At 37.1% G+C, this 17,371-nt stretch overlaps 1 protein-coding gene and 1 long non-coding RNA gene across 4 annotated transcripts; both read left to right on the top strand.

Moving 5' to 3' along the window:
• The first annotated feature begins 7,832 nt into the window (after nucleotides 1-7,832).
• On the top strand, nucleotides 7,833-9,220 carry LOC133742230 (uncharacterized). 3 transcript variants are annotated; one of them, XR_009862436.1, is made up of 5 exons: nucleotides 7,833-7,928; nucleotides 8,127-8,208; nucleotides 8,515-8,644; nucleotides 8,748-8,819; nucleotides 9,005-9,220. It is a non-coding gene; the product is annotated as an uncharacterized LOC133742230 (long non-coding RNA). The 3 variants fall into 3 exon arrangements; XR_009862435.1 differs by lacking the exon at nucleotides 9,005-9,220 and having other exon boundaries at nucleotides 8,748-8,995; XR_009862437.1 differs by lacking the exon at nucleotides 9,005-9,220 and having other exon boundaries at nucleotides 7,835-7,933; nucleotides 8,748-8,995.
• A 66-nt stretch (nucleotides 9,221-9,286) lies between these two features.
• LOC133744793 (very-long-chain aldehyde decarbonylase CER1-like) lies at nucleotides 9,287-10,960 on the top strand. The gene is made up of 6 exons (XM_062172835.1): nucleotides 9,287-9,303; nucleotides 9,420-9,478; nucleotides 9,693-9,913; nucleotides 10,011-10,106; nucleotides 10,344-10,517; nucleotides 10,633-10,960. Exons 1-6 carry the CDS (start codon nucleotides 9,287-9,289, stop codon nucleotides 10,807-10,809), a joined length of 744 nt encoding a protein of 247 aa, XP_062028819.1. The 3' UTR covers nucleotides 10,810-10,960.
• The last annotated feature ends 6,411 nt before the right edge of the window (nucleotides 10,961-17,371 follow it).

Below are 17,371 nucleotides of genomic sequence, written 5' to 3'. Positions count from 1 at the left end.
GCATTTTAAAGAGTATGATAAGATTGAACATGCTAAAGATGCTGATGGAAAAGACATCCAGATAGTTCATAAGAGAGCTCATTGCATCTACTGTCCTAGGGGAAAGGTTGGTGATTTTGCTGTTGAAAGTTCTAAGAATGGCACTTCTTGTATGATTAGGCACATTAACTTGACTTGTAGATATTATCCTCTCAATATGGAAAAGTCGCAGAAAAATCTTGTTGACTTTGGCAGCGCCCAGGTTCGATCCACTGGGGCTCACTTTGTTTTCCCTCATGTTAAACTGCTAATGTATTATCTTTTCAGTTTTTAGTTTCTTTTGTAAATAAACACTTTTTTTTCTTTTTAACTTCTTCGGAAAAGTTATTTTGTTATTTTTTTTTCAATTACTACTAATGTAATCGGTAATTAGAATAAAAAGCAAGCATACTTCTCCTAATTAGAACGGGATACTATGGTTTGGGTCAAATTCATAAAATATTCCAACCCCCTCGAAACTGAGCTTGATCTCAAGCTTGAAAGTCGAGAAAACTCTGCAAGAGTTCATCAGCTTCTTCACTTCAATTGACGTACCAAGCCACTTAGTCACCGGCTCATTTCCTTTTCTCAAAATCCTTGTATGGATTACACTATTTCAACTATTATGGTTTCATCTAACTTTACTTTATAAAGTTTCAGGGTATTCTGTTGTGCCAGTTCAGAATCTTATAATTCATTCCCCCCCCCCGCTGTGAATTGATTTAAAAAACTTCAGATGGGTTTAGTGAATTTGAGTTGCTGCTGTCGGTGGTGAGCCATCAAAATCCTAATCCTAGCTAGCTACCCACGGCCAATGCACGTGGTTTGTTCTAGGGTTGGATTTCCTCTGTTTATTAGATTCGAGATTCGTTGGACAATTTTCTGGGTCGACGTAGGCTAGGCTACATGTAATTTAATCTTCTCTTTTCTCAAAGAGAAACTTGTTTTTAATTACAAAGTTATTTCCATTACTTCATCTCGTTAAACAAACAAGTGATTTTTGTTTGACTAGTTTCTTCTGAATCTTATGATCTCCTATCTCAACAAAGTAATTTGAATTACATTTCTAGTGTAAAGATTTCCCTTCCTATTCTACAGTATCCAACTTTTAACGAAGTAACAAGTTATTTCTGTAATCATGTGTTGCATATAAGTATTAAATTGACAGTCATATAGATAGAGGATGGTTTTGGTTGACAATGTAATGTTAAATTGTCGTTCCCATCTCAGGGAAATAGGAGTGTGCTCTGAAATGTTGGGAAGTCTAACACCTAATTCAATTTTTGTTAAAGGAAATGTTTATCTGTTGTCTACTATCCCAAACCCTGGTTTTTTGAATGGCTTCGTTTTGTGGTTGTTTGATATTTCACTAATTTAGGGTTTGGGGAATTTGTTTCTACACCCAAATTCACACACACCTTTTAGATTAAACCCATCTATAAGATTGTTTTAGTATACACCCAAACCTATTAAATAAGAGCAATTGAAATCTATACCTGGGTTGGAGGTTATGTAATCTCCACATTCAAAAGCCTAATCTAAATCAATACTTGGGTTGGAGGTTATGTAATCTCCAATTCAAAAGCTGGAATTATAGGTGCCCAAGTTATTCTCTGAATGATTTAGGTACAAATTGTGAACTCCCTGAATGATAGGTACCTAAATCATTTGCTTATGTTAAAACCCACAAGATGTTTAACACCTGAATGATAGACAAAATTATGCAATTTTACCTATGGTTCATTCTACTTAAGTTATTCCCTGATTGATAGGTACAAATTGTGAACTCCTAAATGATAGGTATCTAAATCATTTGCTTATGTTAAAACTCACATGATATTTAACACCTGTACGTACGATTGGAAAAATTATACAGTTTTTTTTTTTTTAACTAATGAAATTTCATTGATGGAAAACTCATGTCAAGAAGGCCATTACATACCCATCCGCTGACACATGATAATGGCCAGACAAGACTTTGTGGAGGAGCCACAATGGTACATAAGATAGACCTACTATATTTGAACTTATTGCTCACTTATTGAAAGAGATCCTATAACTATGCCAGACATTTACATAGTTTATAGGCTAAACATAAAGAAAAAACCCTATATCTTCTCCTTGCCCTTTAAACTCGGGTTTGGAGGCTTACCTGAATACAAAACACTCAGGACATCTTCAGCAAGAACCTTTTTTGCTTTGGGAGGATTTTTGTTCTTGGCTCCCAACGGCCTACCTCTCTTCTTCTTGCCTCCAGGAAGCTCTATTTTTACCGGTTTAGGCATCATAATTAACCTCCACAGGCACTAGCAAACCACCTGGTGTCTCCACTAATCCAAGAGATTTTGCATTAAACTTTGTAGGGAATTCAGGCATCTTCACCTTCTTGGAGGGACCAATAGGGCTAGTTTTACCCTCCACTAAATCAGACATCAAAAATTGCAGCTTCTTTGGATATGGAAAGGGACGATCCCTCTTTGCAGACTGGTCAGTGTCCACGGGTACCAGGGCCAAAGTATTATCCTCATTAGCTTGTTTTTTCTCTGCATTACGAATAAGAATGGGCTTGCGTACCTTACTTGTCTCAACCCCTCCAAAAAGAGACATTCCCACAGGTGGAAGAATGGGGGTAGTAAGACCTTGGAAGTGAAATAGTCCATCCCTGAATTGATTTCCTTGAAAACCTAAAAAGGACCATCGAGTTCCAATTTTCTTGCCATCGGTGAAGGAGTAGCCATGCTTGTCGGCGTGATATATTCAGCCTTACAAGCATCACCCTTAGATACACATAAAGGCAAGTATTGCATTTGCCCACCAGATTCTCAAAGAAGAAGTGAACCTCTTGCTCAACCCCTGTGGCAAACTTTAGGGTTTTTGCATGAAAAAGGGTTTCAAAATTGCATGAGAAACCCTAACCCTAATATCACGCGTTGCATCAAATAGCTTTTGATCCAGATGAAGAAATTTACCCGCAATAGAGGCAACGTTGGCAATAGTTTTCCTTTACTCATATTCAAGCGGCATATTGGTGATCCGAACCCAAAAGAAAAGATCCTCCATCTCTACAGATTGCAGAGGTGCCACTCCATCATAAGGCTGAATAACAACCAAAGCCCGATTGAAACTCCACGGTCCACCCATTAATACCTTGTTTCTATCTCCCCTAAGATCAAAGGTGAAAAGAAAACGATTCGGAGCTTTCTGCTGGACACTGAAACCTTTATTCAGCACCCAAATGCGACGAAAATGCCTACGCAGATCAGCATCATTTGTTGGTTCGGAGTCAGAGGCCTTGCCAAAAGATACGATTGAGCATTACGCTGTGCTCCCCCATCTGCCATGAAGGAGATGTCTACAACCTCATTGGTAGCAATAGCCAATGAGGTAGCAAAGCTTTTGGTGACAGAATCAATGTTCGACATGATGAGATCTGAAGGAGATGATGTAGGGATTGGAAAATGGTGGAGAACGACGACAACAATGGTCGACATTTGCTTAGGGTTTTGTAGACCCCGTGAAATTTCGAACATCACTTTTTGACGGGATAATTTTTCGTGACCTTTGTTTGGCCAAAGACTTTTGGAAATAGTTTGGGCTTGGGCCTTGGGCCCAAAAATAACATAAGATTAGAGTCCAAAATTTACTTTAGACACCCAACAGACGGGTATGCTAGTGAACCTAGCCAAATAAGTTAGTTGACCTTTGACCCGAACATCTCACTTGATCCAATAAGGTTCTTGTAGCTCATAATGACATCTTTGCATAATTTTGAAATATACTTGTGCGTGCGTTTACGATTTCTCGTTTTACCTTATTCCTTACCCGTTGGTTGAATTCCTACCCGACACTTACTCGTCAACCATCTCACCGACTTTCAAAAGCATAATTTATTTACTCCTTATATTTTTCAAACTCAAACAAAATTCCGACAAAACTTACCTTGCCATTTTTTTATCTACATACAAGTTTGGTAAGGCCCAATTCTTATTTAGTCTTGCCAACATTTTTAATTTTTGAGTTTTCTTTTATTTATTTGTTCAACTTTTATTTTCCCATCATATTGGTTTTTACACCCTATTTTTCCTATCACATGCCTTAGCTGATCCAAACCCCTTTTCCACCTATACGTTGAGCTTGCTTGTACCAATACAAAGCCCAATTAAGTCTTTCCTCTTTCTTTTTGTTCACGTCAAAGTTGGGCAGAGGGAAAGGAAACCTCGATCAGAGTTGCTGTTTCACGTTATCACCATGCATATGGCAACTCCTCCAAGAACATCACTCCAGATATTCAAAAGGGAGAGTCCCAAACCAGAGGTTGTCGTCCACCCTCCTCTTCTAGCCCTTTCTCTCTTTGCTGGGCACATCAGTGTGTTTTCATGCCTCGAAACTCCTAGTTAGGGACCTCCGATCAAAAAACTTTCTTCATCAAAGTTGTTCGTCTATGTCGCCTTTATCTAGTCTTTAAATTTCAGCTCCATCGGAGACGTTTTGAGATCTGTACACCCCTCGAAGCGGTGCTGTTTGGAAGCGAGCCTGTTCCGGATTTCTGCTTGAATTTCCTCTCTTGCTCTACCCGAATCCCTCACGTCTTACTTGAGACTGATACCAACAGTTGGTAAGATTCTTGAACTATCCAGTTCCTATTTCTTTCTTCAATTTTTAGGCTCAATACGTTCAAAACAACTATTCCACATATTGAGAAGTTTCTGTTGCACTCTGCATGTTCGAGATTGAGCGAACTTCTTGGCCTGCGGCTGGACTCGATCCAATCAGCTCCCTCAGCTCTCTTTCCTGTTGAAACCCTCAAGAAAAACTCACCTTTTTTATTAGTCTTTGGTGAGTATCATATTTTCCATAAAACTCTATATATTTTTGGTTGTTATTACGAATTCTTGAGATTATGAACTTGTCACTGCTGTTGTTGGTATCTTGCTGCCTTAATTTTGATTTCTCATCCATTCTAATGTCTAGGGATTCTGCTAGGTCATGGCTACACCTTGAGTATTAGAATCGTATTTGGTTCAAAGGTTATTTGTTGTTTGTAGCTGTCCAAATATCATGTTTCAATGCATTATGTCATCGAGCTACAGCACCTGCCCATATAGTATAAGAAAGTAACTTGAGCTATAGATCATTAGGAGCATTAGACATGCCTCTTAAGTGTGTTGGGTTAGCTTTGACTGGCCATATTGGGTACCAAAAGAACTTTGAGCAAAAGAGCAACTTTCTGCAGTTTTTCACTTTTCGGTACATTCTGACCCAGTTGCATTTATTTCAAAACTGGTGCTAAACCGTTAGGAATTTGGGATCAGTTTCTTCTAGAGTTAGTTATGAATTTTTGAAAAAGGTGTACAGAAGCTGGTATTTCTGGAAAGAATCTGCACATTGTTTTACTTTAGCCTTTAAAACCTTTACTCTTTGTTTGGTTTCACTTGAAATTCAATAACCATTTCATTCTTACTGAGTAGGTTGTTAAACCATCTTCTTTCCAAAATTTTTCCAAGAATTACCTCAAGTATTTTGGACACTCTTCCTTGGCCCTTAATAGTTCCTACTTAAACTCTGTTTTCCAGCTTTTGACAACTTGTCTTCTAATGTTGTTTCTGCCACTTTTTCCTGAAAAACCAACTCTCCCTTGGAACCCAAATGGTGTGGTTATTAGTTAGTAATTAGGTTAAGGGAAATGTGTTCTTCGGAGAGTATTGAGAGTGAATAGCTAGCCTAGTTTATCGTGATTAATGTCACTTATTTGGTCTAGGCTTGATATCTTGGTAGGATCTTGTGAAGTGGTGGTTGCTACAAGGTTGCATTGAGGCCAAGTGCTGCAAGAGAAAGCTCGAGTTCCAGGTTGCATTGAGGCTTTAACTCTATCTATGTTTTTCTTGCATATACTATGTTTTATATGAGGCCTCCTGCATGGTTTTGAAAATTATCTGTTTTACAATTGAAATGGTTTGCGTGGATTGGATTGATGTGTTGGCAATTGATGGGGATGTAAGGAGAGGTCAGTTCCTCCTTGAACCACTGGTTGTGGGCAGTGTGCACCATGCCCTTGTTATTGAATTACCCCCTTTGTCTCTAGCCTTGTGATAATTGAATTCCGGAAAGTGATTGGCTAGATGGACGGTTGTGATGGAAGTGTGAAAGAAGATCAATTGCCGTGGGATTGTAATTATGTGGTGACGATCACGTGGAATCGTAAACCGGTTTTTATCTATTACTTTTTCTCAAAACGATAACTCATGTTTTTAAACTTAGATATGGGGGCGGGCATGGGCAATGACTGGATATAGGAGCCTAACCCCTACTTTAGTTTGTTTGCAGGCTGTTGTTGTCGAAACTTGGGTACGGAGGATAATCCTTGGAGGCCAAAATTTGTTTTGTTTAAAGTTTGTTTGGCTTGTTTGATTTCGCTAAATTTTTGTAACGTTATGTATGGTTGATGATGTGTGTGTGATTGCTTACCACCAAAGTGGAACCCTAGGGTTAGAACCTCCATTTGAGTTTAGGTCCTAGTGGGCTAGACCTAGAAGACTTACGTAACTTACCTTTCAATGAACCTAATGTAAACTTGGGCTAAGAACTAAAAAATGACGTAGGTTCTAAACTCAACACAACACCACCTTCCTTTCCTCTTCCTCGCCTAGTTCGTAATCTTGTGATTACGAGCCAAGCCCACTATACAAGCCCAAAAATTTCGAGCTTATAGATTTCTTGTCTTCCAACCTAAAGGCCTTGTCTCTTTGAGGAATTTTAGGCCCAAAACACTTACTCCAAGTGTCGCGGGTGTAGGGTTCCTTGGGGAGGCGGCGCTGTGGTAATCCGGTCTCCGGGTCGCCACAGGTTTGGTGCGGCAAAGGGGAGGCCACTTAGGGTTTATGCTATCTTGAACTCAGGAAAAATTATACAGTTAGGCCTATGGTTCATCTATAAATACCAAAATTAGCAAGTGAAAGTTAATGACGAGGGTGTTGGATTATTCTATTTCATTTCCGGTAAATGAGGTGAAATGAATATTTTACTAAAAAGTCGATCAATAGCTATATTTGAGGAATATTTTACCTATTCAATCAGAAGGGTAAAATAGTCAGACTAAAAAAACATGAAAAATCATAATTATCACTATGCCAAAAAACCCTTCAGACGACAGAGCTCAGACGACAGACATGTTGGTTTCTGTCGTCTGATATATTTTAACGACAGACAGTGTAAAAACTGTCGTCTGAATATGCAACATACCATACAAAGATGGTCTTGAGAATTAAGTTTGTTTTCAAACAACAGTTATCTGTCGTCTAGTCAAAGGAGATAAATTGATTTCGTTTTGGGTCGTAGCTTCTTTTTTTTGTTTGTATTCAGACGACAGATATATGTTGTGTCGTCAAAGGAGTAAATTGGCTTTGGATTTTTTTTTCCTGTTTTTTTTTTTTGGCACAACATGAAGGGATTTAGTTTTTTGTTTTTGGCAAATAAGGGATTTAGTTTGGAACACTTTATGACATTCTCTCCCCGACTTTACGAAAACTAAAACCTAAACCGCGGCTCAGCTGAAACCATTCCAACTTCAATTTCTTGCTCCGTCCATTCCAACTGATGAAAATCCAAATCGAAACACCCTAATCAGAACCCAGATCGAAACACCCTAATCAGAACCTCATACTCCGTCCATTCCCCATCTCTCTTCGACAGACGAAGAAATCCTCATTCCACATCTGGGTCTTTGTTTCAAACCTAAATCGCGAAATCATCCAAACCTCTTTGCAAATTTCATGGGTCTCAATCAGTAGCTCTTTATCTATCACTACTACTGTAGGTCGTCATCTTTTCCATAGTCTTCTTCCGCTGCTCTTAAGTGGATTTGCTATTTCCAAGCCTCTGAGTTATTGCCACTTTGAGTACGCAAAGTTCTGGTAAGGTACCGAGTTCCCAATTCTCTATTGTTTAAGTAATTGCTTTGAATCTCTTTCTGGGTTGTTTATCTCTTTATTCATGATTTGGGTTGGGTATTTTGATTTCGTGTTTACTCCATCTTCGTTTTAGGTTTTGTTATATTTCATTACTGTTCTTTTTGTTTGGGAATTGATATTGACTTTACAATTAATATCTAGAGATGACTTGATTGTTGAGAACTGGTGACCAAGCTTGGAAAAATGAAGTAGTTTGTGAGATCAATTTTGAACTTGCATCTTGGTAAGTCTTCTCTTTCGATCTTGCTTATTTGTGGAAGAACTATTATGTTTTTTGGTTTTGGTGGTTGGGTATGTCAATTGGGTTTTGATTTGGAATTGAAAAATCTTGGCAAAATCTCTTGTTTGATGATATATTGTATGTCAATCGATAGCCTTGAATGATTAATTGGTATTGTCTCTCAAATATCTCGATATGAATGGAGCTTACCTTTAATTTGCTCAGATGTTGATTGATTATTTTGATATATAATAAATACAACAACTATTCTTTACAGGCTCTGCTATACTTTGTATTGTGATTTTGCAGTGATCAAGATGATTGTGAGGTTGTGAGGAAAGTAGGGGGAGGAAAATACAACAAGGTCTTTGAAGGTATTAATCTCAATACCAATGAGCGATGCATAATCAAAATCCTCAAGCCTGTGAAGAAGAAGAAGGTAAAAGATTAGGGTTTTGGGGTCTAGTTCTTAATTGATTCAATTGCGAAAGTCGAGTCTTTATGGTCTATGAAGGTTGATCTTTGTGGGGGTGTTTATGCAGATTAAGAGGGAGATTAAGACATTTGAACACAGAGGCATGTTCTTGGAAGACATTTGTTTGGATTCTTGAAATGTGATCCCTTCTTTTGGATTTTTGTATTTAAAACTCTTCATAAGATAATTGCAACAACATTAGTCAACTCTTTTTTGTCTATATTTTAGATAATATACATTTATATTCTAGCTTATCATTGAATGAACCATTCTCGATCTGTAATTTGGATGAAATAAACATCCCGAGTTCTTGTATACTTGTAGGAGTTACCTGTTGCTTTTGTTACATTCAAGTCTCGGTTGGGTGCAGCATTAGTCTCCCAATCTCAGCAGCATACAGATCCACTTCTTTGGATAACTGACATGGCTCCAGAACCGAGGGATGTATCTTGGAGAAATCTGGTGATACCATACAGAGTTTTGCCACTTTGCAGGCTAGGTGTCATTGTTGCAGCCTCTCTTCTTACAATTTTCTTTGCAATCCCAGTCGCTGCTGTCCAAGGTATAGCCAAGTTTGAGAAACTGAAAAAATGGTTTCCTCCAGCCATGGCTTTACAGTTGATGTAAGACTTATCTTGATTATAAAACTAGAACTTTGATACATCAAACTGTGACCTATTTAGTTAAGCTCACTTATGTCCTTAAACTTCTTGACCTACTGTGTTGTATATGTCCTTAGACTTCCCTATTTGAATGGAAGTAGATTCAACATCAGTGATGACACAATTAATGGTACCTGTATGTGTGCGTGTGTGTGTGCGCGTCATATGTGAGTAACCATGTACATAGGTGTATATATGTGGGTAAAGTTTTAATAATAAAGACAGAGATCAGCGGGTCCAAAGAACTAATAGTGTCATTAAAATCTTGACGGTGTTAAGTGATCAAATTAGAGCCATCCTAGTATATATATGAATCTCTATGTGATTCATCGATATTGATTGATCTCTTTTTTCGTATATCTCATTGCAGGGTGAGGGGTTCAATAATTATGGTGGTATATATGTCCAGAGGAATCCACGGCTGAAAGTCAAGGTGGTGGATGGGAGTAGCTTGGCTGTGGCCGTCATCCTTAACAGCATTCCGAAAGGGACAACCCAGGTTCTCCTTACAGGCAACCTCACAAAGGTTGCTTATGCCCTTGCCTTTTCTTTGTGCCAAAGAGATATCCAGGTATATGTCAATTACATATTCATGTATATGACTTCATATTTCTATTCCTATATGTTTTCTGACCTGATGAGATCGATATTGGATAAATTTTTTTCAGGTAGTTACATTACAGCAGGCTGAGTATTTGAAGCTCACCAAATCATTAAATGGTACAGAGGGTAAGGTGGTTCATGACAGAAGCTATGCTCAAAAGGTAAGGAAAATTTGGCTCTCTATACCAGCTTTCTTATTGTTTCTATCTATCATATGCTATGGATATTTAACAACCATAACAAATTAATTGAAGAAATATATTTCTGTTTAACAATTTTTTAGGTAGAAAATAGGGATTTCTATTTTTCTAGGGTTTACGGTTTAGAGCTACACAGAAAACTTGTTCTCTTCAAATTACTTTTTTTGATACTTAATTTGCAGTGGAATTTCAATGCAGATTTGGTTGGTGGGAGATGGGTTGAGTAAAAAAGAACAGTTGAGTGCACCAAAAGGAACAAGTTTTGTTCCCTTCTCTCAATTTCCACCAAAACAGTTGCGCAGAGACTGCCTCTACCACTACACACCAGCAATGAAGATCCCCAAGTCTCTTGAGAATGTTTACTCTTGTGAGGTGGGTAATTAGTAACCAAAAAAGAATTTTCTATAATGTTTCTTCATCCATTATTAGTTTGTTATTTACTTAGTAGGTAATTGGTTAACTAAAGCTTATATATTGTGACAATCAGAACTGGTTGCCAAGGAGGGTGATGAGTGCGTCGCGTATAGCAGGAATAGTGCATGCATTGGAAGGTTGGAATGAGCACGAGTGTGGTCACACCATGTCCAGCATTGACAAAGTTTGGCAAGCAACTCTTCGACATGGCTTTCAGCCTCTAGTCTCCAAAGAGGCAAAGATTGATTAGTCACCTCTTCAAGAAAGCATTACCCAATTATGATTTATGTTCTGACTACGCCTTGTTTTTATTTTGATATTATTTGAGTTTATGTTCAGCTGTACTGTGCTTGGTAGTACATGATTTGCAGTGGATATGTTAGTGATTTCCAGTTATTTGATGAATATATGGTACCATTTTCTAAATGAATGGTATTGGTATATATTGTGGTTTATGTATATTTCCAGGTTCTGGTATGGCACATTGAAGCCAAATTCTGTGGTTTTAAACCAAATCACAAAATATAAAAATGTGGAACAATTGAACGTCCAACAACAGAATTCAAGCAAAATACTGTTGTCTGAAACAAGAAGATTCAACAGACAAAAATAAAATTCTATAGTCTTAGTCTCATTCCCACGACAGGATATTGTGATGTATGATACTTTCTCACAACATACGTAACAATGAAACATCAACTATCTCCATATTCAGACGACATATAAATGTCTTTTTAAACAACATCAAACAATAGAATGTTATTAAAGTCTGTTGCTAAAGTTAAACAACAACAACATTTGACTGTCGTCTGATATCATATTTAACCACATATACTACCATTTTATGCATATCTGAGCAACATTCAGACGACAGATATATTTTTGGTGACTGTCGTCTGAGTCACCTTCTGACGTCGGGCATTGACTGTCGTCTGAACACCAATCAGATATCAGCTTAATAGACGACAGATTTTCTTCATATCAGACGACAGTCAAAGTCTGTCGTCTGAAGGGTTTTTTGGCATAGTGTATAGACTTAAAACCTATAAGGAATGTTTAATTATGTGAATGATCGAGTGTAGATTAAAAGAAAATATAGGAATTATTCAAGTAAATCCAGAATATGTGTCTAGCCCAAACTCTAGGTTACTTGACCTAGTTGTAATAGAGTTATGAATTAGAGATATTTTCGGAGATATTCATAGATATCCGATTAATTGTACGATTATCTTTCATTGTACAACTTTGATTCTATGTCTTGTAATCCTCTATATAAAGAGGCTCCTATTATCAATGAAAGTACGACTCAATTCTCTTCCAATTCAGTTTTTCTTAAACAGGAATGAGTTTTTCCTAATAGGAGCTTCATTTTTTTGGTTTTTTTTTTTGTTTTAGGGGCTAACAGGTTACCACTTCCTCAAATATATTGTTCATATGTCATACTAATTCTCAATGACCGATTCCTTCATATCAACTGTATTTTAATTAGGGAATTGGATGTGATTGTAACATGTGTTTGATATGTTCTAGTATGTAATTAATGTATTCACTTCATTATTTGTAACCAGTTCTCCCATGCCATTAATTTGGGTGGAGCTTCAATATGTATGACATGATCATTTGTTAACCATGGCAACGACAAATGACAAATTATTGTATCTAAGCATAAACTGTTTGGGTCTTCATGAAAGCTGTATTTCCTTTAGGTCTTTTTTGAAAATATATCCTATTTCATGCAGTTGAAATGGGAAATATTTTCAACACACAATTCTCAAGGTTCTTGAGGATTCAACTTCTTTCGTCAAATTAGTTGGTATTATCAGGAACTAATTCAAATTTTTGGGATGTTTTGTACTTTCACATTATATGGGTATTGAGTAGGGCTGCCACTTGGTTTGGTAATTACCAAAGCGACCGAATACTGACCGAATACCGACCGATGTTTTAGGTTTGGTAAACTGACTTTTTGGTAACTCAGATCTCGATCTATAGAACCGAAATCAAAAATTATCAAAAAAGTTGGTTTGGTTTTGGTAAATACCCAGTTGACCGATTATCTAAATACTAGCTTTATATGCGCGCTATAGTTTTCAATACACATACATGTATTTAAAAAAATCACTACAGGAAAATATGCCATTTACGGCACCCAAAAAATGCCGTAAATGACTTTTTATGGCGCCCGGATATGTGTCCTTATAGATCGCGCCGTAAAATTGAACTGAATTTTTCAATTTTACGGCATTCAAGATACACGCCGTAAATGTACTTAACGCACGCCGTAAATTTTTATTTATGGCGCGCACTGCATGCTGTAAATGTCTTTTGCAAAATTAAAAAAAAAAATCGATTAATTGAGGGTCACCCAAACATTGCAGCCATTAGCCATATCATGTTCAGATATTTATTGAATCGAAATAGAAGTACAATTATCTCAATCAACTACAATTAGAGATCCTTGGCTATAACTAACTACTGACATGGAGATGGGGGTCAAATTAGGTAGGACAGGCAGAAATAACAGGCATTCTTAACATTCTAATGACTATAACTAGCTGAAGAAAGTAAACGAGATCCTTGGCACATTTGTCATACTCTTTGGTACAAACAAGATTGATAATAGCAGCCGCTGCATTTTCTGCACATCGATCTGCTTCTTGTTGCTGCTGCTCATCAAGTCTAGGTGATGATATATCTGTAGGTCTCTTTGAAACAAGCAATGCAGCCAGTTGCCTTTGATGCAGACCAAACTGTTCATCTTCATACAAAATTTCTCTGAAAAAGAAATATGACATATGCACACATTAGATCATAACTCTGATCAGAATTTAATGGAGATATCATTTTTGTGCATGCACAAATTTGTACTCTTTAATAATAATAATAAACCTGAGAACAAGATTATGTACACTGGAGTTTAGCCACTTGCAAACCGCAATTTGACTATATGGCATTACAGAAACATGCAGGAGTAATCACATAATTACCAACAATTCAGAAATCTGGATCTGAGACTGATAATAAAAATAAAACGTTACTAGAATCTTAACTACAACCTTCTTTACTTTCCTCACAATACTAACCTTCTTAACCATCTCCATCAATGCTGTGTAAGTTGATATTGAACAATTACAAGCTTATATTTAGCACAACAATTACTGTTACTAATAGAGCAAGTAATTAGAGATATTAAGTAATTCATATTCCCTGTTAAATATATTTATTATATGAATCAAATGAATATATTGGGAAACCTAAATAGCTTGAATCAAGCACTAAGATGTCGGAATACATATTTCATAGTGATTACAGACATTATTGTGATTACAATTATCCTTTATGGGAGGGCATTGTATTAGGATGTTTTCACTATAAATACTAGGTCCCTGTACCCTCTTTGACACGAGCTATTCAGTTCTTGCCCCATAGATAGATAGCAAACAAAGAGAAGTGCAGAAGATCTGTATTTGAGATGGCTTCATCAGTTACAGCAGGTATACATCTTGTTCTAAAGATCTGCATAATTATTTCTCTATAATTATATGTGCATCTGTGTATGTGAGTGCAATATATGTGTTTGTGTTTATATGCAATTGTATTAGTTTTCAGTTTTGGACTAACAATTGGTATCAGAGCTTTATTGCATATGTCATAAACCACTTCAGTTTTGTATGTTGGGTTTTGCACGTTTTCTTCCTAAACAAAATATAATAAAATAAGAGCAATAACTTATTAAAATGTAAAGTTTGTTTCCAACAAAACCAACACTTCTCCTGCTTTCGGGTCCACAAGACCACATACACATAGTGCATTTATGCAAAATCACGACCCCAATTTGACCATTGCTGTCTTCTTCAGTTTTCCCAGAATTGGGAATTAGGGTTCTAGAGAAAATCAGTATTGATCCTGTAAATTCCGCGTTTTTGAACCAAATTGCTGTAAGATACAATTTCGATATGCCTTTGTCTGTTGCTGTAAATGTTTATCTTGCTCCGATTAACTCCAGCAGCAGCAAGAACACCGGGTTAGTTCCCGTTTTCAATATTTTTTTATGTATATATGATTCTTGATTGAGCATCTGAAACACTAGAAGCATTCCTGGCGTGCACCTAGGTTAGAGTACATGGGGACCAGATGAAATTTACTTTAGCATGATTGATCTTGAATTTTTGATGTTTGGAATTGGTTGAAAATTTCTGAATGATCAATTGTCTGCTCTTGAATTCTGGTTGAATTATATATACATTTGTTTGTCTTGAATTGTTGACAAGATAATCTCCCATTTTGGTAATCCAACTTTCATAATCTTGCTCATGGAAATTCGTTGATGAACAGGTTGTTCTTTTTCTTTGGTTTTAACTTAGCTTGCTTTGTTAAAAATTAAGGAGTAATAACCACTAGTTCTAGATTGCAAGATGATATATTGACGCATATTGTACACATCAATCTGTCAATGTATTGTTTTGAAATCATTTGGATATAGAATTAGGAAAATTGTGTCTTTATTTCTTTTGGAACAAATTGTATCTTCAACAGAAGGATTAACTTTATGTTCTTAAAAATAAAACAGTGCATCATGAAGTATTAACAACTAAATTCAGAGAACTGGACTTTTCTTCTTGCTATACATGTGTTGACTGTTCCAGGGATACTTTGGTTTTTAGTATTTTGGTTTTGCAAAATAAGAAACTTCAGCAATAACATATTCTTTTGCCATACAGGTAAGATTTGTTATTGAAAATTAATATGCATATATTGGGGATTCTGATTACTATATATTCTGGTTTGATTTCAAGTTGTTTTGTTATGACTTGATTTCTGTTGTATTCATAGTTTTCTGAAATGTGTTTTAGACAGAAACTAAGGCCGAAAACTAAAGTTTTCTTTTCTTTTCTTTCCCAGCTTTGAACGCCTCAGGATTGTCCCTTGCAACCATTGAACCTCTCAATGGTTGTAACTTTAAGAAGTGGAAGGAATCCATAGAGCTTTACCTTGGCCTTCAGGGAATTGATTGGTGTCTGACTGAACCCGAACCGCTAATAGATGACACTAGCTCTGACCTAGTGATTGTGAAACATAGAGAATGGGTTAGAGCCAACAGGATGACCAAGCTTATTCTTAAGCAAACCATGACTGCTGTGGTTAGGGGGAGTATTGCTGACAAAGACACAGCCACTGAGTTTATGGCTGCTATTGCTTTGAAGTTTCGAGAGAATGAGAAGGCAGAGATTTCTCTTCTGCTGGATATGTTGATGGGGATCAAGTATGATTCCTCTAAGAGTGTCCGTGAGCATATCATGAAGATCATAGACATCACCACTAGGCTTGGAGATCTTGAGATACCCCTGCCTGCTGAATTTATAGTGCATCAGTCCCTAAGAACCCTGCCTGCCTCTTTTGGTCAGTTGAAGACCACTTATTTTACACAGAAGGATAAGTGGGATTTGAATGAGCTAATAGCGATATGTGTGCAAGAGGAAGATAGGATCAAGAGGGATGGACCACTTGTTGTGAATCTGATCTCAAAGTCGAAATGGAAGGGAAAAGGCAAAGCTGTTGCCTCTAGTGCAGTTAATTCTGGAGAAGGTACCAGTGGGACCAAGCCTTACAAACTTGGCCCCAAGAAATCTGTAAACAGCAAGGGTAAGAAACCGGGAGTCTTCAAATGCTTCTTTTGTAAAAAGGAAGGTCATATGAAGAAAAATTGCCAGGGATTCAAGGATTGGATGGCAAAGAAGGGTAAGTCACAGTTAGATACTTTCTCTATTGAAGTTAATTTAGTTGATTTATCTCCTAGTTCTTGGTGGATTGACACCGGCTCACCGATTCACATTACGAATTCATTGCAGGGCTTTCTAAGCAAGAGAGCTCCAAGGAAAAATGAGGTGCAAGTAGCAGTTGGGAATGGCATGGGAGTGACTGTGAAGGCTATAGGCACAGTCCGTTTAGTGTTAGGCTCAGGCACTCATTTTGATTTGAGCAATGTTTTCTACATTCCCTCGATGAAGAGGAATTTAATTTCTGTTTCTCAGTTAGTGAAACAAAGATTTACTTTTTACATCGACTCTTTCGGAATAAAAATCTCCCATGATTCTCGTTATATTGGCTCAGCTTCTTTCTTGAATGATTATTGGTCTCTTGAATGTTCTTATCCTAAAGAAATATTGCTGATTGAGAATGCACCGAAAGATATAAGTAAAACGAGAAAACACAGTGAGAACTCAGCTTATCTTTGGCATCGAAGGCTTGCACACATATCTAAAGATAGATTACAGAGAATGGTGAAAGAAAACTTGCTGCCTGCACTAGATTTTTCAGATTTTGACACCTGCATTGAATGTGTAAAGGGAAAAATGACTAAATCCAGAAATAAGGAATCCAATAGAAGCACAGAGCCATTGCAACTTATCCACACAGACATTTGTGGACCTTTTGCACACCAAACTATATGTGGTAATAAATATTTTATTACCTTTATAGATGACTACACCCGATATTGTACTGTTTCCCTCATTTCGGAAAAATCACAGAGCCTAGAAAAATTCAAAATTTTTAGAACTGAAGCAGAAAAAGAATTGGGAAAAGAAATTAAGGCAGTGAGGTCAGATAGAGGAGGGGAATATTATGGTAGATATACTGAAGCTGGACAGCAGAAGGGGCCTTTTGCTTTGTATCTGCAGGAGCATGGGATACAAGCTCAGTATACAACTCTAGGTACACCAGAATCAAATGGTGTGTTAGAGAGAAGAAATAGAACTCTTCTTAATATGGTGAGGAGTATGATGTGCACATCAGGTTTGCCGAGATTCTTA

This window comes from Rosa rugosa, chromosome 4 (genome assembly GCF_958449725.1).
Source record: "Rosa rugosa chromosome 4, drRosRugo1.1, whole genome shotgun sequence".
Lineage (NCBI taxonomy): Eukaryota > Viridiplantae > Streptophyta > Magnoliopsida > Rosales > Rosaceae > Rosa > Rosa rugosa.
This window is presented reverse-complemented; position numbering and strand designations above follow the sequence as displayed.

Bases quoted from the DNA above. Each gene is read 5' to 3' on its own strand.
- LOC133744793 (XM_062172835.1), top strand. The intron at 9,479-9,692 runs GTATGTGTGCGT...ATTGATCTCTTT, and splicing joins TGACACAATTAATGGTACCT to TTTCGTATATCTCATTGCAG. The intron at 10,518-10,632 runs GTGGGTAATTAG...TGTGACAATCAG, and splicing joins AGAATGTTTACTCTTGTGAG to AACTGGTTGCCAAGGAGGGT.